The sequence below is a fragment of the Podarcis melisellensis genome, assembly GCF_964234715.1.
Source record: "Podarcis melisellensis genome assembly, chromosome: 13".
Classification (NCBI taxonomy): Eukaryota; Metazoa; Chordata; class Lepidosauria; order Squamata; family Lacertidae; genus Podarcis; species Podarcis melisellensis.
In genome coordinates, this window is record NC_138545.1 from 13,813,263 (window position 1) to 13,835,648 (window position 22,386).

The window sequence follows — 22,386 nt, forward strand, 5'->3', positions numbered from 1 at the left end:
GTATGCGTAAGTTAAAAAAATATAAGATAATACAAGAACAATGCCCCTGCCTGGTCAACATAACAAATGTGTAACAAGCAGGAATAGGAGATGATCACAATTTCCAGACCATCTCCATGTGTGTCTTTGGTATAAGTGAGAAAGGAATGCAACCCCTGGTGGGTGGCAAAGGGCATGTCTGACTAACAGGATTCACCACATAATGTTTGAAAGAACTCTGCAAATATTACTTTGTCTCTTCTCTTCCTCCATTCCCTCTTCAGCTCATTTATGGCTCTGCTCCAGTGATGAATGATAAAAGCCCAGGGCTTCCCTTCTACCAGATGGCAGCTACAGAAGCCCTTCAGTATGAGGGAATTCTCTCTTTGCTTCTGCATTTCAGGTGGACGTGGATTGGAATTATTGCTACAGACAATGACAATGGAGAAAGATTTGTGCAAACTATTTCCCCAATGTTTACCAAGAGTGGTGTCTGCTTTGCATTCCTAGAAAGAATCCCCAGTTTTAGTTTTATTTCTGAAGTTGCTGACATGCTACGTCAGGGGGCAACAATAAACGAGAAAATTTTTAGCAGCAATGCTAAAGTAGTGGTTGCCTCTGGAGAATCTTACTCCATGACAACTTTTAGGTTGCTTTCATACCTATCAGAAAATGATGACATGACAAAGAAAGTAAAAAGTAAAGTATGGATAACAACAGCCCAGGTTGAGTTTGCTTCATTTGTCTTTCAAAGGTACTGGGATGCAGGAATATTCAATGGTGCTATATCCTTTGAAATTCACTTCAGAAACCCACCAGGATTTCATCAGTATGTTGTGCACAGAAATCCTTCCAGGACAGATGGGGACGGTTTTATCAGGGACTTCTGGCAACAGGCCTTTGAATGTGTATTCCCAGATATCACTTCAGACAAGGTGGAGGGGAATATTTGCACCGGAGAAGAGAAGCTGGAGAGCCTTCCCGGATCACTTTTTGAAATGAGCATGACAGGCCACAGTTATAGCATCCACAGTGCTGTCTACGTCATGGCCCATGCCTTACATGCCATGTCCACTTCCAGATTCAGACATAGAAGAATGACATACAGAGAGAGAGGGAAGAATCTGAATCAACAGATTTGGCAGGTAAAGGCTGAACATCCTCAACTGTGAAAGTCCTCTTCCTTCCTGACACTTTTTGGGTTCCCAAAAGCCTATCGACTTGTTCTTTCCTCTCAGAGTTCAAACATTTGAGCGGGTGTGTTAGGAAGAAGAACAAAGAACTGAATTTATTATTCTACAGACATAGTAGGAGGTGGCAGGTACATGATGGTATCCTAGATGATTCCCCACATATTGTGCTGCTTGCAATTGACAGCAGGCTCTATAGGAAAGGGAAATGATGGTCGTGTTCATCCTTGAGCAGGTACTGCCTTGTGTTTGAAGAGAAAGCATTTGTATGAGGGAAGCATTACAGCCCAGTGAAGTGCCACTGCATTCATATATAGGAAGCTGTGGTAATGGTTGAGAGATGTTCAGCATTCCCTCTATCCCATATCAACCAAATCCTTCCTTAGAACACGTGTTCGCACACCACTGCTGTGTCTTCCAAGATGTTCAGTGACAGTGAGGAGTAAGAGAGAGAGAGAAACCTCTCTACTCACACATATTTAACTTGCGGGCATTCAGAGAGAGACGGGTTGTAAGGAACTTTCAGAGAGAGGCATACGTGTGAAAGAAAACTGGTTGACTCTCTCCATGCTTGGGCCTGAATCCACTGACAGTTGCTGTCACTGACCATTTGCTGTAGGTTCTGCTCAAAGGGAAAAAATACTCCTCCCTGCATTAGACTGATGTCTTTTCCAAACCCCTGTCTTTTCTGTTTTCAATCTAGCTCCATCACTTTATGAGAAGCATCTCATTTAACAATACTGTGGGAGATGTGGTCTTCATCAACCAGAATGGAGAGGCAGCATCTAGCTTGGATATTGTCAATTGGATTATATTCTCCAACCAAAGTTTGCACCGAGTGAGAGTTGGGAGGATAGATCCACAGGCTCCTCCAGACCTATCATTACTCCTTGATGAAGATGCCATCACATGGCACAGTTGGTTTAACCAGGTAGGGTTTCATTGTTTGCTAATTGAAAAGAGATTCAGTATTGAATAAGCAATCATTATCTTTTGAGTTGTAAATTGATGAGTGGTGTATAACCAAAGCATCCAGGTACCAAATTAAGAGCCAAAAGGTCCCTGCTAGAAGACCAATATTTTATTAAGGAGGTTACAAAACAGAAGAACCCTTTTACTACAGACGAAAATAACAAAAGCTAGGTTGCCTCAGCCTGATCCCAACCATTCACAGACCACACTACTAGCTGCATCCATGCAAATGTGGGTTTTGCATCACGCAATCCTTCATCTGAATGTGGGTCATTAGGTCCAGATCAAATATTAGTTTTTGTTTGAAACGGCCTGGAGACAGGAGGGCAGGTTTTCTTTCAGTCAAATGGAGCCTCTGGGTACATTTCCCCAGCACAAGAGGGGATACATGCTCAGAGACCATGAAGCTACAAAGTGGATTTCTTCACGATCATTGTGACCTTGAAGCAACAATATATCAAACAATGCATACAAGTGTTAAGTTGGACTAATTAAATGGATTATTTTTTCCACTGGGGGACTTCAACTAGAATCCTAAGTAGAAAAGAAGAAAACTATTGTAAAATAAACCAAAGCATTTTGGATTTCTTTACACTTATTAAATACTGATTTCTGACAGAGTGAAGGATGAGGTATGAATTGATAGGCCCCAGGACATTGTCTTTCTTGCTAGAAAGGTGGGGAAAGGAGGCATAATAATACCAGAGGAAGAAACTGAGAACAGACAGCAGCAGGTGCAGGAGAACACACAACTTCTCAGGGTGCTCGTGAAAGAGATGAAAGGAGGAGACATGAGTGAAGGAGGGACATGAGAAGAAAGGTGTGAAGAGCAAGAGACCATTAGGAATGCAAGCATCAATCTTTAAAAAGGAGTGACCTCAAAATAAGTTTTAAAATCAGGGGCTGGGTAGAGGAGGAATGGTGGTGACCACTTCCCCAGCCTGACCCTTCCAGAGAAGAAGAAGACAGTTCAGAATTGTAAAGGGAATTGGGGTTGCTAGTGCGTAAGTGGCCGCTGCTTTTGGCAATCTTCCCTGGCTAAACTTTTCCCTGGCTGAACAGCCCTTTCTCTGTGGCTGTGTCAGTCACTGGCAGAATCCGTCAGTGGGCGTTTCCTGAATTTCTTCCAACATAAAAGCTGTTTGACACCAAGTCTCCGCCTAGCCTCCCTGCGTGGAAGTTTTCTGCGCAGAGTGGGTGTGGCCAGCGGAGGTCCTGGGCTCTCCCCACTGGTCTCTGTGGAAGAGTCTTGGAGCCATCTCTCCGACGTCCCTTCCGGCTCTCTTTTCTTCCTGGTGTCACGCTGATCTCCTTCCTCCGATGAAGTGTTCCCTCTGTCCCGGCTGGGCCCTTCTCCTGCATCGCTAGGGAGCCTCACCTCCACTCTTGGCTCCGATGGCAGTTCCCTGACAAGAATTACAACAGGGGTTTAATGGAGGTCACAGCTCAAAGGAAGATGGGGGGTGGAGTTGGGAAATATTGGGGGAAGAGGAGGAGGAAGAGCTGGAGCCGCTGGCTGACACTTTATCACTAGAAAGCATTCCAGACCCACCATCTCCCAGATCCCGGCAAGCCTTAAAAGTATGAGAGCAAAGGGCTTGAAGACAGATGGCCCTAAGCGGCAACCATAGTCGGGGTGCTGTTGACAAAGGAGGATGTGGGAGAGAAGTGGCTGGAGATTTACTGAGGACAACGCCATTATCCCAAGAGGCTGCATTCCCAAGCCTCTCTCTGTAAATATTGAATAACAAGTAGATGGTAGGGACTTTTCCTTTTCTTATCCATTCCTGGCAACCTGCAGTGGGAGTTGGTTCCTCTGCTACCTGACAGGTATATTTTGTTCTTAACATGCTGAGAATTGTGTTGTAGCAGGGGTCGCAGTAGGCCGGAATGAATATGCCGATGATCTGGTTTTAACGGTGGAAGAACCTTTGGAAAGTGTTAAAAACATACTTATAGAGGTGGAAATATTTGGTGAAGTGGCAGGATTTATATTGAATAAGAAAAAGACTAAAATAATTGCTAAGAACATGGATCAAGATACGATAGGAACAATGCAACAACAAATAGGTATAGAAGTGGTGAAGAAGGTGAAATATTTGGGTATTTGGATAACTCCTAAGAATATTGATTTGTATCAGAATAATTATATACCAGTGTGGAATGGAATAAAGAAAGATCTGGAGGTGTGGGGACGAATGAAGTTATCGCTGTGGGGAAGGATCTCAACAATAAAGATGAGCGTACTGCCAAAATCCTTATTTTTGTTTGAGACAATTCCAATAATCAAAGGGACTGTGAGTAATTTCAAGGTATATCTGGCAGGGTAAGAAGCCAAGTATTCAATTTAAGTTATTAACAGATGCTAAAGAAAGAGGAGGCTTCACCCTGCCAGACCTGAAATTATACTCAAAAGTAGGAATTATAACAAAATTGCCAAGGAAATTAAAGTGACTTCAAAGTGTACTTTAATGGACAGGGCAATCTTTGCAGAACAAATGGGATACTGCACATCCCAGAACAATATTAAGGGAATATCACATAACTCCAAATATTACTACTACTACGAATATGAAAAAAGTAGTTGCTCTCTGTATGGCCATTACATATTACTGAAATTCTGTGCCAGTTTAGTAACATAGGGAAAGGCCCCGAAACATAAAGGATTCCAGAGTCATTAGTCTCTTGATGAACCTTCTGCTCTTTCATTTATGGATTAGATTCAGCCGCTTTCTGTCTGTACTGAGAGCTGTCTTCCAGGATCCAGCAAGAAAGTGAAGGAGGGACAACCACCTTGCTGCTACAATTGCATCCCATGTTCAGAGGGGAAGATTGCAAACCAGGAGGGTAAGAGAAATAAATAGATTCAATAGATCCAGACTCAGTACTTGGGATTGAATGGTCCTGTAAGGAAGGCTGAGTTTAAGTTTCAAAAGAGGAGATGATCTGCTGTGTGTGTGATCCTACCTCTTTGTAATCATAGCCCTTCAGATAGTCTAAATATGCTAATCAAATGAGCATGACTATGCATTGAGAGTAGTTGGGTGGTATGTGCTTCAAATCATATCTAGAGAGGGCCTTGCCACTCCTTCATAGCTGTCAACCGTCCCTTATTTGGCGGGAATCTCCCTTATCCCAGTGCCGTGTCCCGCTGCTGTCCCAGATTGATAATGTCCCTTAAATTTCCTGGGTTTCAAGGGAAGCAGCTCCTCTCCCTCCCTGCCAGCCAGGGAGGAGGGAGGCTCCAGCTGTGTTGCTTGCCTGCGTTGCTCATCTCAGCTTGACTCTCCTGAATTATCCAGAAGAGGTTGTTGGCCTCCGCTCCGGGCGCCGGCTCAGAGGAGAAGGAGCGAGGCTGGCGCCACAACTGCTTGGGCCCCAAAGGGCTGTGCCAGCCCACCAAGAGCCCGGCAGCTAAGCGCAGCATTTTCCACCAGCTCGCTGTCATCCATGCGAGCACAAACCTCTGCCGGTCCCTGCTGAGGCGAAGCACGGCTGGGAAAGCTGTCCACTTCCGCCTCAGCCCACTTGAAGGGTAGGGCGGCTGCCCACCCCCGCCATGTTTGGTTAGGCCCTCCCTTCTTCGGCTCCATTGGAGAACTGCCTCCGCTGTCAGAGCTCGCGAGGTGAAGCAACAAGCGCCTGGCCAGGCCGTGCAGAAGCCATAGTAGACCGGTCCAAAGGGCTGTGTGCGGCATGGATGAATGGGCGCGCCTCCCGCACAGGTGCCTTCTTTCCTAAGCCAAGTGTCTCCCATACCTGACATCAGGACTCAACCCTCGCTTGGGGACTTGCTGCTTCTTAAGCAGCAACATACAGCAGGGGCATAGCGAGGATTTGGGGAGGGGGCAGGACACCCACCTGCCATCATCCTGTGCAAATTCAGAATGAAATGCCTCAGCAACAGTTGTTCAAAATTACTTCCTTTTGATCCTCAGTGCTCAGACAAATCTGTCAAAATCTTTCTACAATTTCTTTTAGTTAAATATTTGTATTTATTTACTTGATTTAGGGTTAGGCAGCTGCTGAGCCCCTGAGCTATAGCATACCTCTGAAAAACAAGCAAAAAAACCCCAAAACATTTTCCGTTGTAGAAACAGTTTGCTTGCCTTCCCGCTGGTAAGCGGTCCCTATTTATCTACTTGCACCCAGAGGTGCTTTCAAACTGCTAGGTTGGCAGGCGCTGGGACCGAGCAGCGGGAGCGCACCCCGCCGCAGGGATTCGAACCGCCGACCTTTTGATCGGCAAGTCCTAGGCGCTGAGGCTTTAACCCACAGCGCCACCTGCGTCCCTCAAGTCCATCATAGTTAAGATTTATTTGGCAGAAAGACCCAATAAGCTCAATAAAGCCTACTTCCATGTAAATGGGTATAGGATTGCAGCTTCCAAGTTGAAGCCTCCAGAAGGGTACCATTGAGGTTCCCAGCCTGTGTGTGTGCAGGCACACAAATGTGAATAATAATAATAATAATAATAATAATAATAATAATAATAATAATTTATACCCTGCTCATCTGGCTGGGTTTCCCCAGCCACTCTGGGTGGCTTGCAACCGAATATTAAAAACACAATACAGCATTAAACATTAAAAACTTCCCTAAACAGGGCTCTTTTAAAAGTAAGACATGGGGGGTGGGGTGCCAAACTGGGTCTTTGCCCCAGGTGAAAAAAGGCTAGTTTCACTCCTGAGTTGGAGTAGGTGGCCCTTGAGGTCACTTCCCAACGCTGCAGATTCTATGATTCTAAGTTCAGTTGGCCTTTTCCCTTCTAACATAGGCAACTCCTAGGGACACTGGCCCCCTTCCAGGGCTGGATTCAGGTTTGATGGAGCCCTAAGTTACAGAAGGTAATGGGGCCCTTTCTATGTCCAGCTGTCCTTTGGCAACAACAAATTGTTGCTGTTTTTTGTGTTGAATATATGCTATATGGTAATTTATGGACCTAATAGGTATCTAAAGCCATTTGCATGAAACAAAATATGTATTTTATCCTAGTAATTGTTGATCCCTTATTTTGACTGGTGATCCCTTATTTTCGAGGCTGCTGGACTCTTATTTTCAAATCTGTAAGTTGACAGCTATGAACTCCTTCTGACTTGCGCAGGCTGCACCCAGGCTAGTGTGAATAAACATTCAGATGTCAGTGGCTCTGGCTGACCACATAGCTCTTCAACAATACCACATTACAGAGTATCAGGCAGTATTCAACATGTGTTTTGATATGAGCAGAGCTCTTTTCTTCTGAGGCAGAAAGTCAACATTGGACCCAACAAGGTGATATGAGCTAAAGGTCATTTCCTTATTTTTCCCAGATATGAATGACTGTAATAAATGTCCAGCCAAAGAATATCCAAGCAAGAACCAGGATGCATGTCTACCCAAGGATATCAGCTTCTTGTCCTATGAAGAACCTTTGGGCATCAGTTTAGCCTGCTTCTCTCTTTTCCTTTCCCTGATCACAGCTCTGGTACTAGGTACATTTATAAAACACCACGACACACCCATTGTCATTGCAAACAACCGAAACCTCACCTATGCTCTCCTCATCTCTCTCCTGCTCTGTTTCCTGTGTGCATTGCTCTTCATTGGCCGACCTGAGAAGGTCACGTGCCTCCTCCGGCAAACAGCTTTTGGCATCATCTTCTCAACTGCTGTTTCTTGTGTCCTGGCAAAAACCTTCACGGTGGTTTTGGCCTTCATGGCTACAAAACCAGAATCCAGGATGAGGAAATGGGTGGGGAAAGGACTAGGCCACTCCATTCTCCTTTCCTGCTCCATTGTTCAAGCAGGCATATGTACTGTGTGGCTGGCAACCTCTCCCCCATACCCAGATGTGGACATGCACTCAATGACTGAAGAAATTATACTAGAATGTAATGAAGGGTCTGTGGCAATGTTTTTCTGTGTCCTCATCTACATGAGTTGCCTGGCCACTGTAAGTTTTGCTGTGGCTTTCCTCGCCAGGAAGTTACCAGACAGTTTCAACGAAGCCAAGTTTATCACTTTTAGCATGTTGGTCTTCTGCAGTGTTTGGCTGTCCTTTATTCCTTCCTACCTGAGCACCAAGGGAAAATATATGGTGGCAGTGGAGGTCTTCTCCATCTTAGCCTCCGGTGTTGGGTTGCTGGTTTGCATCTTTTCCCCCAAATGTTACATAATCATTCTGAGGCCTGAGCTGAACAACAGGGAACAGCTAATAAGGAAGAAAAATTAAAGACTTAAGAAACCTGTCCTTTCTGCATTTTGTGCTTTTCTCTGTGTGTACAAAAGAATATTTGCAAAGATGTTTTCAGCAGCTACCTTATATAATTTTTTCTAGAGCTGGTGATTCATGATATTTAGTCTTGTGTAGTTTTTTATAGGAGGGAAAATAGATAAGGTTACCAGATGTCCTCGTTTCCCGGGGACAGTCCCCGGATTTACAAATCAGTCCCCATACAAAATCCATTGAAGTTGAAAAGAAGAAGAAGAAGAAGAGTTTGGATTTGATATCCCGCCTTTCACTCCCCTTCAGGAGTCTCAAAGCGGCTAACATTCTCCTTTCCCTTCCTCCCCCACAACAAACACTCTGTGAGGTGAGTGGGGCTGAGAGACTTCAGAGAAGTGTGACTAGCCCAAGGTCACCCAGCAGCTGCATGTGGAGGAGCGGAGACGCGAACTCGGTTCCCCAGATTACGTGACTACCGCTCTTAACCACCACACCACACTGGCTCTGGATTAATCTGGAAAAAATCTGGTAACCTTAAAGAAATAATAAAAGGGTCAAATGATCCAGGGCTGTCTTCCACATACTTCACATGAGGTAACTTGGGGGTTGAACAGAATATCAATTAAATTCATAGGAGATATGAATATCAGTAGTTTGGATCAGCTGAAACAAAAATATTGTGCAAGCTCCAACCCCAAACAAAGAAATGAATAGACACAGAGGCCTCTGACACCTTCAGCCGCTAGCAGGATGGTTTCAATTTGTTTATTTTTCTGGATTTGCTTGGAACCCGTGCAGGCTCTTGATGCCATTGAGCTCAGATTATGCAAGAGGTTGAAATTCCTACTATTCTTACTGTAAGATCAACTTTTGATATTTCAGTTTAATACTCTCATTCAGGAACAGAAAGCCATACTTAAAAACCATTTTATCTTTATTTTTAATATTTAATTTCAGACATGGATGATTGTTTTCAATGTCCAGAAGATCAGTATCCAAACACTGGCCAGGATACATGTCTTCCAAAAGAAATAAGCTTCCTGACTTACAATGAGCTTCTGGGAATCAGTTTGGTCACTTTTGCTCTTTTATTGACCTTCACCACAACTTTGGTAATTAGGATCTTCATCAAGCACAAAGAAACTCCCATAGTCAAAGCCAACAATCGGACCCTACGCTCTCCTACTAGCCCTCGTTCTCTCCTTCCTTTGTCCTTTGCTTTTCATTGGCGAGCCCACAAAAATAACCTGCCTCCTTCGACAAACTGCTTTTGCAGTGATCTTCTCAGTAGCAGTGTCTTGCATCTTAGCAAAAACAACTATAGTGGTTCTAGCTTTCATGGCTACCAAGCCAGGCTCCAGAATGAAGAGATGGGTGGGGAAACATGTGGCCTTCTCCATTGTTCTTTTCAGTTTCCTCATTCAAATGATGATTTGTAATGCCTTGCTGATAGTTGCTCCCCCACTCCCTGATTTAGACAAGCACTCAATGACTAAAGAAATTGTACTGGAATGTAACGAAGGATAAGTTACTATGTTCTACTGTGCCCTAGGCTTCATGCGAATGCTGGCCATGGTCAGTTTCACTGTGGCTTTCCTATCTAGGAAGTTACCAGAAAGTTTTAATGAAGCCAAGTTCATCACATTCAGCAGGTTGGTCTTTTGCAGTGTGTGGCTGTCCTTTGTTCCTTCCTACCTGAGTACCAAGGGAGAGTACATGGTGGCTGCTATTGTGGCCTCTAGTTTTGGGTTACTAGGCTGTATCTTCTTCCCCAAATGTTATATCATTTTGGTGAGGCCAGAGTTAAACAGCAGGGGACAGCTTACAATAAGAAAGAAATAAAGCATGACCAAGTGTATTTGATGTGGCATATAATAGATGGACTAAATCTCCTTATATTCATTTTGCCACAACCCAAGAAAACAGTGCCCCATAGCTCATAGAGCAGACCATGTAGCTCTTCTCCCTGGACTTTCCTCTTACACCGTACTGTTATTAAGGGAAGCAGTGGTTCATGTAACCTAGACTCATAGAGCTGGAAGGGACCCCAATTCCAAGATGCGGACTACATATTTTGGAAACCCAATTGGTTACAAAGTCTTCTTTAATGAGCTTCTAACTTCTAACTTCATCAATACACCACTGGTCTTTTATTATCTAATGAAAGGGTAATAAAAATAACACTTCTGAATAGGTGACAAAAACATTTTCTTCAGCAATTCCAGAGGGAATTCTTAGCATTGGGTGAATAACTACATTCCCGCTTGATAATTAACAGGGCTATAATTTGAGTCTGGTTTTGGATACTCCCAGATTGCGTCATTTTGGGAAAATAAACTACCATTTAAACAAGACAATTTTAACTCAGAAAAGAGAAAATGTAGTTTCTGCATAGAACAAACAGTTGCCTTTGTGTTCAGAATGGAGGTTTTAATGTTCTTGTTGCTGGAACTGATTTCTTACATTGTATGTCAGGCTCAAATAGCAAAATGTAAGCTCCAAAGTCCACACCGTCCACTTCACATGTATCATCAGCCAGGAGACTTCCTCATTGGTGGCATTGTTTTCCATAGTGGCTTCATCTCGTCTGCAGCAACATTCACTGAGGAACCCCCACCAGCGCTGCCTGAAGAACTTGTGTAAGAACTAAGCCACTCATTTATTACAGAACAGGAATGATCAAACCTACAGATGCAGCCTCAGAATAATGACAGTATATATTATGAAACATAGAATTTTGTGAATTACAAAATGAATTTCAGTAGGGGCAAATGTCAGGTTCTGCACTTTGGCAGAAATTACCTGCTACACAAATCTACGATAGGGAACATCGGCTTGCCAGTAGCACACTTGAAAATGATCAAGGAGTCTGCATCCACAGAAGTATAGTGCCCCAATCAAAAGAAGTAATAGAGCAGCTCTATTCTGCCATGCTCAGACCACACCTGGAGTACTGTGCTCAGTTGTGTACAGCACTATTTAAGGAGGAAACTGACAAGCTGCAACATGTGCAGAGGAGGATGACACATATGGTCAAGGGTCTGGAAGTCAAGTTGAGGGGGTTGAGCATGTTTAGCTATGAAAATAGAAGACTGAGTGGATGTAGGATAGCCATTTTCAATTATCTCAAGGGCTGTCACCAGGAAGATGGAGCAAGCTTGTTTTCTCTTGCTCCAGAGGGAAGGACCCAAAGCAATGGATTCAAGTTGCAAGAGAGGAGATTCTGTCTAAACATCAGGAAGAACTTCCTAATTATAGGAACTGTTCATCAATGGAATAGACAGGGAGTTAACTCCACTGAAGTCTATATGATTAACTACTTTGTTGATACGTAAAACGATATACCGGTATATGTTCCTTCTGAAACTGTTTGCAACTCTCATTCTAGGGTGGTGCCTAAGGTTTACCAGCACATCGTGGCCTTGGCATTTGCAGTCAAGGAGATCAATGAAGACCCTCACATCTTACCCAATATCACCTTGGGCTTCCACTTATATGACAGCTATAACAATGCAAGGAGCACATATCTCGCCACACTGCTGCTTTTATCCAGGGTGGAGAAATTTGTTCCTAACTATATATGTGATGTTGAAAATAATCTGGCAGGGGTCATTGGGGGACTTGATTCTGAAATCTCCTTTTATGTGGCAACCGTTTTGGATATCTATAAGATTCCGCAGGTAGGACACCTATGTAATATACCTCTGTTAGCTTGAGTTTTAGGTAGGTAGCCGTGTTGCTCTGATGCAGTAGAAATATATAAAATAAAAAAATTGTCCACTAGCACCTTAGAGACCAACTAAGTTTGTTCTTGGTATGAGCTTTCATGTGCATGCACACTTTCACAGCACCTCTTCAGGGTGTATTACCAGTTCTGAGTTGGGATGAAATTGGAGCAGAATCAGTTCTTTGGAATGTAAAGGTGGTACAGAATTAAAATAAAATAAAATTACCTGAAGTAGGGGAAAGAAAGGCTGCAATACCAGAAAAAAATATGTCACACACCCAATCTCTTACACACACATTAAGTATCTGAAGAAGTGTATATGCACACAAAAGCTCATACCAATAACAAACTTAGTTGGTCTCTAAGGTGCTACTGGAAGGCATTTTTTAATTTTGTTTCGACTATGGTAGAACAGCACGGCTACCTACCTGTAACACATATTAAGGACATCCCAAAGGCAATTGGTGGGAGAGTGGGCTTCTCCCTCACCAGCCATGGCTCCACACACGATATGTGTATGTTTAGGGGGAAAGCACTTTCAAATTAAACACACTCTGAAGGTATGACAAATTGCAGATATAATCCAGTTATGCAGGAAAACAGTAATAGTACTGAGCAGCTGGTTTCAAAGTGAAATAAATGTTCATAAATGATGTCTGAGAAGTCTTGAAAAGAAGAGGGAGAAATGGCAGTTCTGCTGTGTCTTGGGGTATGTGCATCATGAATACGAAAGAAGTTCCAGAGAAGGAATGTGTATGTGACCCAAGTTGCAATTCTGACATGGCTACAGTAAATAATGTCTTACGCAGTGTTAGGCAATCCTCTGTTTAGGGCATTATGTGTCCCTCCAATCAGTTTCATCCATCGTACAAGACCCTGCCAAATTTTGCAAGTATGTGTAAGTTAAAAAATATAAGATAATATAAGAACAATGCCCCTGTCTGGTCAACATAACAAATGTGTAACAAGCAGGAATAGGAGATGATCACAATTTCCAGACCATCTGCATGTGTGTCTTTAGTATAAGTGAGAAAGGAATGCAACACCTGGTGCGTGGCAAAAGGCATATCTAACAGGATTCACCACATAATGTATTTTAATAGTTTGAAAGAACTCTGCAAATATTACTTTGTCTCTTCTCTTCCTCCATTCCCTCTTCAGCTTATTTATGGCTCTGCTCCAGTGATGAATGATAAAAGCCCAGGGCTTCCCTTCTACCAGATGGCAGCTACAGAAGCCCTTCAGTATGAGGGAATTCTCTCTTTGCTTCTGCATTTCAGGTGGACGTGGATTGGAATTATTGCAACAGACAATGACAATGGAGAAAGATTTGTGCAAACTATTTCCCCAATGTTTACCAAGAGTGGTGTCTGTTTTGCATTCCTAGAAAGAATCCCCAGTTTTAGTTTTATTTCTGAAGTTGCTGACATGCTACGTCAGGGGGCAACAATAAACGAGAAAATTTTTAGCAGCAATGCTAAAGTAGTGGTTGCCTCTGGAGAATCTTATTCCATGACAACTTTTAGGTTGCTTTCATACTTTTCAGAAAATGCTGACACGACAAAGAAAGTAAAAAGTAAAGTATGGATAATAACAGCCCAGGTTGAGTTTGCTTCATTTGTCTTTCAAAGGTACTGGGATGCAGGAATATTCAATGGTGCTATATCCTTTGAAATTCACTTCAGAAACCCACCAGGATTTCATCAGTATGTTGTGCACAGAAATCCTTCCAGGACAGATGGGGACGGTTTTATCAGGGACTTCTGGCAACAGGCCTTTGAATGTGTATTCCCAGATATCACTTCAGACAAGGTGGAGGGGAATATTTGCACCGGAGAAGAGAAGCTGGAGAGCCTTCCCGGATCACTTTTTGAAATGAGCATGACAGGTCACAGTTATAGCATCCACAGTGCTGTCTACGCCATGGCCCATGCCTTACATGCCATGTCCACTTCCAGATTCAGACATAGAAGAATGCCATACAAAGAGAGAGGGAAGAATCTGAATCAACAGATTTGGCAGGTAAAGGCTGAACATCCTCAACTGTGAAAGTCCTCTTCCTTCCTGACACTTTTTGGGTTCCCAAAAGCCTATCGACTTGTTCTTTCCTCTCAGAGTTCAAACATTTGAGCGGGTGTGTTAGGAAGAAGAACAAAGAACTGAATTTATTATTCTACAGACAGAGTAGGAGGTGGCAGGTACATGATGGTATCCTAGATGATTCCCCACATATTGTGCTGCTTGCAATTGACAGCAGGCTCTATAGGAAAGGGAAATGATGGTCGTGTTCATCCTTGAGCAGGTACTGCCTTGTGTTTGAAGAGAAAGCATTTGTATGAGGGAAGCATTACAGCCCAGTGAAGTGCCACTGCATTCATATATAGGAAGCTGTGGTAATGGTTGAGAGATGTTCAGCATTCCCTCTATCCCATAACAACCAAATCCTCCCTTAGAGCACGTGTTCGCACACCACTGCTGTGTCTTCCAAGATGTTCAGTGACAGTGAGGAGTAAGAGAGAGAGAGAAACCTCTCTACTCACACATATTTAACTTGCGGGCATTCAGAGAGAGACGGGTTGTAAGGAACTTTCAGAGAGAGGCATACGTGTGAAAGAAAACTGGGTGACTCTCTCCATGCTTGGGCCTGAATCCACTGACAGTTGCTGTCACTGACCATTTGCTGTAGGTTCTGCTCAAAGGGAAAAAATACTCCTCCCTGCATTAGACTGATGTCTTTTCCAAACCCCAGTCTTTTCTGTTTTCAATCTAGCTCCATCACTTTATGAGAAGCATCTCATTTAACAATACTGCGGGAGATGTGGTCTTCATCAACCAGAATGGTGAGGCAGCATCTAGCTTGGATATTGTCAATTGGATTATATTCGCCAACCAAAGTTTGCACCGAGTGAGAGTTGGGAGGATAGATCCACAGGCTCCTTCAGACCAATCATTACTCCTTGATGAAGATGCCATCACATGGCACAGTTGGTTTAACCAGGTAGGGTTTCATTGTTTGCTAATTGAAAAGAGATTCAGTATTGAATAAGCAATTTGGTGTCTGACCAAAGCATCCAGGTACCAAATTAAGAGCCAAAAGGTCCCTGCTAGAAGACCAATATTTTATTAAGGAGGTTACAAAACAGAAGAACCCTTTTACTACAGACGAAAATAACAAAAGCTAGGTTGCCTCAGCCTGATCCCAACCATTCACAGACCACACTACAAGCTGCATCCATGCAAATGTGGGTTTTGCATCACGCAATCCTTCATCTGAATGTGGGTCATTAGGTCCAGATCAAATATCAGTTTTTCTATGAAAGGTCCTGGAGACAGGAGGGCAGTTTTCTTTCAGTCAAATGGAGCCTCTGGGTACATTTCCCCAGCACAAGAGGGGATACATGCTCAGAGACCACGATGCTACAAAGTGGATTTCTTCACGATCATTGTGACCTTGAAGCAACAATATATCAAACAATGCAGACAAGTGTTATGTTGGACTAATCAAATGGATTATTTTTTCCGTTGGGGGACTTCAACTAGAATCCTAAGTAGAAAAGAAGAAAACTATTGTAAATAAACCAAAGCAATTGGGATTTCTTTACACTTATTAAATACTGATTTCTGACACAGTGAAGGATGAGGCACAAATTGATAGGCCCCAGGACATGGTCTTTCTTGCTAGAAAGGTGGGGAAAGGAGGCATAATAATACCAGAGGAAGAAACTGAGAACAGACAGCAGCAGGTGCAGGAGAACACACAACTTCTCAGGGTGCTCGTGAAAGAGATGAAAGGAGGAGACATGAGTGAAGGTGGGACATGAGAAGAAAGGTGTGAAGAGCAAGAGACCATTAGAAATGCAAGCATCAATCTTTAAAAAGGAGTGACCTCAATATTAGTTTTAAAATAGGGGCTGGGTAGAGGAGGAATGGTGGAGACCACTTGCCCAGCCTGACCCTTCCAGAGAAGAAGACAGTTTAGAATTACAACAGAGGTTTAATGGAGGTCACAGCTCAGAGGAAGATGGGGGGGAGTTGGGAAATATTGGGGGAAGAGGAGGAGGCAGAGCTGGAGCCGCTGGCTGACACTTAATCACTAGAAAGCATTCCAGACCCATCATCTCCCAGATCCCGGCAAGCCTTAAAAGTATGAGAGCAAAGGGCTTGAAGACAGATAGCCCTAAGCGGCAACCATAGTCGGGATGCTGTTGACAAAGGAGGATGTGGGAGAGAAGTGGCTGGAGATTTACTGAGGACAATGCCATTATCCCAAGAGGCTGCATTCCCAAGCCTCTCTCTGTAAATATTGAATAAGTAGATGGTAGGGACTTTTCCTTTTCCTTTTCTTATCCATTCCTGGAGACCTGCAGTGGGAGTTGGTTCCTCTGCCACCTGACAGGTATATTTTGTTCTTAACATACTGAGAATTGTGTTGTAGCAGGGGCCGGAATGAATATAAGGTTAAAGCCTTTGCCAATGATCTGATTTTAACGGTGGAAGAACTTTTGGAAAGTGTTAAAAACATTTGGTCAAGTGGCAGGATTTATATTGAATAACAAAAAGACTAAAATAATTGCTAAGAACATGGATCAAGATACGATAGGAACAATGCAACAACAAATAGGTATAGAAGTGGTGAAGAAGGTGAAATATTTGGATAACCCCTAAGAATATTGATTTGTATCAGAATAATTATATACCAGTGTGGAATGGAATAAAGAAAGATCTGGAGGTGTGGGGACGAATGAAGTTATTGCTGTATGGAAGGATATCAACGATAAAGATGAGCGTACTGCCAAAATCGTTATTTTTGTTTCAGACAATTCCAATAATCAAAGGGACTGTGACTTTTAAAGAATGGCAAAGAGTAATTTCAAGGTATATCTGGCAGGGTAAGAAGCCAAGAATTCAATTTAAGTTATTAACAGATGCTAAAGAAAGAGGAGGCTGCGCCCTGCCAGACCTGAAATTATATTATGAAGCTTCATGTCTCTGTTGGTTAAAGGAATGGGTAAAATTAGAAAATACAGAGTTGTTAGATATAGAAGGATTTGACAATAGATTTGGGTGGCACGCATATTTATGGTCTGAAAAGAAGAAAATCCACAAAGGTTTTGAGAACCACATTTTCTGAAGATCGTTGATATAAATATGGGATAGGTATAAAAGCCTACTTGAACCAAAAACTCCGCACTGGTTGTCTCCATTAGAGGTTATGAGTGTTAAAAAAATCAATATGAGAAGGAATTGGATTACATATGGAAATTTGATTGTTAAGGAAGGGGGGAAATGGAAAATGAAACCCTATGAAGAAGTAAAAGAGTATGTATATGGTTGCATTACTTTCAAATAAATGAAATGTTTAAAAAGGACCTTAAGGAATATGGATTTGTAGAGAAAGATTCAAAATTTCAAATAGAAATAATAAATAATGAATATAAAATGTTATCTAAAATGTATAAGATATTGCTGGAATGGCATACAAAGGATGAAGAAGTTAAATCTGTTATGATACAATGGGCCAGAGATTTTGGATATAATATACAATTTAATGATTGGATCGAACTATGGAACGAAAATATTAAATTTACTGCATGTACTGAATTAAAGGAAAATGTTATGAAAATGATTTACAGATTGTATATTACACCGGTAAAACTTGCAAAAATGTATAAAACATGCAAGAAATGTTGGAAATGTAAAGAAAAGGATGGTACTTTTTATCATATGTGGTGGGAATGTAAGAAAGTGAAGAGCTTCTGGGAATTGATATATAATGAACTGAAAAAAATGTTGAAATATACATTTGTTAAGAAACCAGAGGCCTTTCTCTTAGGAATTATAGGAAATGAAATAAATAGAAAAGATTGTAAACTTTTCCAATATGCAGTAACAGCGGCAAAAATACTACTGGCCCAGAAATGGAAACAGGAACAAGTACCAACATTGGAGGAGTGGAGAATGAAGCTGATGGACTATGCAGAACTTGATAAACTGACAGGGAAGATCAGATATCTACGAGATCAAAAGTTTATCGAGGACTGGGGAAAGTTAACGGAGTATTGGGAATGTATAAGTGATAATGAAATAACGTTAGTGGCATTTAAAGAAGCTCTGTAAAAACCTAAGAAGTATTGCAAAAAAAGAAAAACAGATGTGGAAGGGTATGTCAAAAGGCAATAGCAAATTTAGGAAATGTGTAACTAAAAAGTTTAATTCGGATGATTGTCAGAGAGGCTGAAGGAAGTCCAAAAATGAGAAAATTCATTAAAGTTGTAATGTGGTGCGATATGTATTTTTCTTGATGAAAATCAATAAAAAATATTTTTAAAAAAGAGAGAATTGTGTTGTAGCTTGCCAAGGAGTGTCCTAGGTTTTGGATAGCTTGATTCCAATTCACGAATTTGTCCAGAATATTTTTGTATTGGAATTTGCAAAGATTGTGTTGCTCAAAAATTATTATTATTATTATTATTATTATTATTATTATTATTATTATTATTATTATTATTATTATCCCCAACCTTGTCTACCTCGTGGACAGCATACTCAAAAGTAAGAATTATAACAAAATTAACAGGGAAACTAGAGTAACTTCAAAGTGTACTTTAATGGAAAGGGCAATCTTTGAAGAACAGATGGGGCACTGCACATCCCAGAACAATTTTTTTTTCATTTTTATTGCCTTAAAAAAGAAAAAAAATTATACAGACAGCAAAACAAAGAAGTCTAAATTCACATTGCCTTCTACCAATAAGAAATAGTAATAACAATTACAATGATGAAAATACTAAAAATACCTATACTTCGCCCTTTAAACTTCTATTCTGGTTACAATGTATTACTATTCTATAAGAATCTATTATATCCTTTGCTGTCCCATATATTATTTTATTTCCCAAATTCAACCTAACCCTCCCCTTCATCCCACTGCTTCCCTTCACCTGTGTGAGATCTTCCCATCATAATATATATATTTTCTAGTTTCTTTGATAAAATAGAGTAACTTGAAAACTGTTAAATTATAATTACTTCTTTTGTCCTTAGACGCTTAACAATTGCCTATTAAAAGTTCTGCTTTAACACCATATTTCTTCATATTCCCCTATGCATTCCCATTCTGTATAGAATTTTTGATTGGAGCAGCCCCTGATAGCTGCAGGCATTTTTGCCATCTTGGCTAACTCACGAATCTTAACTTGCCATCCCAGAACAATATTGAGGGAATATCGCATAATTTCAAACATTACTACTACTACGAATATGAAAAAAGCAATTGCTCTCTGTATGGCCATTACATACTACTGAAATTCTGTGTCAGTTTACTAACATAGAGAGGGTTCTGAAAACATAAAGGATTCCAAAGTCATTAGTCCCTTGCTGACCCTTCTGCTCTTTCATTTATGGATTAGATTCAGCCTCTTTCTGTCTGTACAGAGAGCTGTCTTCCAGGATCCAGCAAGAAAGTGAAGGAGGGAGAGCCCCCTTGCTGCTACAATTGCATCCCATGTCCAGAGGGGAAGATTGCAAACCAGGAGGGTAAGAGAAATAAATAGATTCAATAGATCCAGACTCAGTACTTAGGATTGAATGGTGCTGTAAGGAAGGCTGAGTTTAAGTTTCAAAAAAGGAGATCATCTACTGTGTGTGTGATCCTGCCTCTTTGTAATCATTGCCCTTCAGATAGTCTAAATATGCTAATCAAATGAGAATGACCATGCATTGAGAGTAGTTGGGTGGTATGTGGTTCAAATCATATCCAGAGGGGGCCTTGCCACTTCTTCTGACTTACACAGCCTGCACCCAGACTAGTGAGAATAAACATTCAGTTGTCATTGGCTCTGGCTGTGGCACCACATAGCTCTGAACCAATTAAATTCAAAAATACCACATTGCAGCACATTAGACAGTATTCAAAATGTGTTTTAATTTGAGCAGAGCTCTTTTCTTCTCAGACAGAAAGTCAACATCGGAACCAACAAGGTGATAAGAGCTCAAGGTCATTTCCTTATTTTTTCCAGATATGAATGACTGTGATAAATGCCCAGACAAAGACTATCCGAGTAAGAACCGGGATGCATGTCTACCCAAGGATATAAGCTTCTTGTCTTATGAAGAATCTTTGGGCATCAGTTTAGCCTGCTGCTCTCTTTCCCTTTCCCTGATCACAGCTCTGGTACTAGGTACATTTATAAAACACCACGATACACCCATTGTCATTGCAAACAACCGAAACCTCACCTACACTCTCCTCATCTCTCTCCTGCTCTGTTTCCTTTGTGCTTTGCTATTCATTGGCCGACCTGACAAGGTGACGTGCCTCCTCCGGCAAACAGCTTTTGGCATCATCTTCTCAACTGCTGTTTCTTGTGTCCTGGCAAAAACCTTCACGGTGGTTTTGGCCTTCATGGCTACAAAACCAGAATCCAGGATGAGGAAATGGGTGGGGAAAGGACTTGGCCACTCCATTCTCCTTTCCTGCTCCATTGTTCAAGCAGGCATATGTACTGTGTGGCTGGCAACCTCTCCCCCATATCCAGATGTGGACATGAACTCAATGACAGAAGAAATCATACTAGAATGTAATGAGGGGTCTGTGGCCATGTTTTACTGTGTCCTCATGTACATGAGCTGCCTGGCAATTGTAAGTTTTGCTGTGGCTTTCCTCGCCAGAAAGTTACCAGACAGTTTCAATGAAGCCAAGTTTATCACTTTCAGCATGTTGGTCTTCTGCAGTGTTTGGCTCTCCTTTATTCCTTCCTACCTGAGCACCAAGGGAAAATATATGGTGGCAGTGGAGATCTTTTCTATCTTAGCCTCCGGTATTGGGCTGCTGGGCTGCATCTTTTCCCCCAAATGTTACATAATAATTCTGAGGCCTGAGCTGAACAACAGGGAACAGCTAATAAGGAAGAAAATTTAAAGACTTGAGAAACCTGTCCTTTCTGCATTTTTGTACTTTTCTCTGTGTGTACAATAGAATATTTGCAAAGACGTGTTCAGCAGCTACCTTATATATTTTTTTCTAGACCTGGTGATTCATGATAGTTAGTCATAAATATTGACTATTGAATTCACTCGGAAGAAAAGAGTGAATAGGTGATTAACCTCTGTTGTTCTGAAAAAGCCATTTTTTATGTGTTGTGGAACCAAGATGCTGTCAGTTCCTAGGAATCCTGGCAAAGTTAAGAGACTTATCAGAAGAAGAATCAGCATCTTGCCCCAAAACCACATGTAAGTCCACAGTTTTCCACAGATTTCGGTTTCACTTTGCAGCCAGCACTTCCACAAAAAGGACCAAGAGTTAAAAGTAATATAAAATGAAAATTCTTAACAATCAAAACACCCTTCCCTGTTTATAATCTTTCTTACCTGGAAACAATAAAAAAGGCTTTTTGTTTTATTTTGCTAAAAATGGTGTCTTCTTATGCCAGCTGTCAGGTCACATTCCAAGTGAAATTTTCCATTAGCAGACAGATAACACCACTTGTAATTTATCAGAGTTTCAAAAGTAATTTAAATAATGGATATTTAGCTGACCTGATGCTCTGTTTGTTTATCTTTGGGGCTATTATGTGGTGTTTGGGCCATTTCTCTACATCACTCACCCCATCTGAAAATTTATTGGTCTTCCCTTTGTGAAGCAGCTTTTTTTTAGAGCACCATATCATTAACCAACACTCTCTTGGTCTCCCGTTCAGGATGCCTCCGAGTAGAATTTGGCTGAAAAGCAATAAACATGTTTTCTTTAGTCATATTGCAGAGACTCGACAACCCATATCAAGTGATTACCTCGCCTGTAATTATCCCATTATTCCTAATAGCATCCTTCCCACACCCTCAGGACTTATTCTGGCCACATGCAAAATGCTAAAATTAAGACTATTAATAAGGAAGGTCTTGTTAATAACTATGAACTATTCAGAGCTGGTTATATAGAAACACAGATAATCATCATTGTGGTCACCCTTTTTTATATATTGTACTATTCTGGCTTTGCATCATCTGATGTAATGACCATTCAATTTAGGCTTTGCTATTCAGGATCATTTGAATAGCAATGGCAAAATAGTTAAATTTGTGCCAAAAATAAATAATCCCTTGCAAGATGGTAGGGTTTTTATTGCAGGTGATATTACTGCCGATACAGAGCTTGTGCAAGCTTCTTCCTCTTCCTCTGTGTTCTGTCAGAGAGCCTGTCCCTATTCTTCACAAATATTATCAGTCAGGAGATCTCATCATTGCTGGCATTATTTCTCAGATCTACATGTTTTCAGATACCCTATCCTTTGAAAAACACCCATCTCAGGAAT

At 41.6% G+C, this 22,386-nt stretch overlaps 2 protein-coding genes across 2 annotated transcripts; both read left to right on the plus strand.

Moving 5' to 3' along the window:
* Window positions 1–210: 210 nt before the first annotated feature.
* Window positions 211–8,415, plus strand: LOC309354499 (vomeronasal type-2 receptor 26-like). The gene is made up of 4 exons (XM_081884669.1): window positions 211–1,124; window positions 1,873–2,100; window positions 4,862–4,988; window positions 7,454–8,415. Exons 1-4 carry the CDS (start codon window positions 288–290, stop codon window positions 8,353–8,355), a joined length of 2,094 nt encoding a protein of 697 aa, XP_081740795.1. The 5' UTR covers window positions 211–287; the 3' UTR covers window positions 8,356–8,415.
* Window positions 8,416–10,637: 2,222 nt separating this feature from the next.
* On the plus strand, window positions 10,638–21,748 carry LOC309354497 (vomeronasal type-2 receptor 26-like). The gene is made up of 5 exons (XM_081884667.1): window positions 10,638–11,062; window positions 11,738–14,098; window positions 14,847–15,074; window positions 19,486–19,612; window positions 20,095–21,748. The coding sequence occupies exons 2-5, from the start codon at window positions 13,166–13,168 to the stop codon at window positions 20,994–20,996; spliced, it is 2,190 nt and encodes a 729-aa protein (XP_081740793.1). The 5' UTR covers window positions 10,638–11,062; window positions 11,738–13,165; the 3' UTR covers window positions 20,997–21,748.
* Window positions 21,749–22,386: the final 638 nt, after the last annotated feature.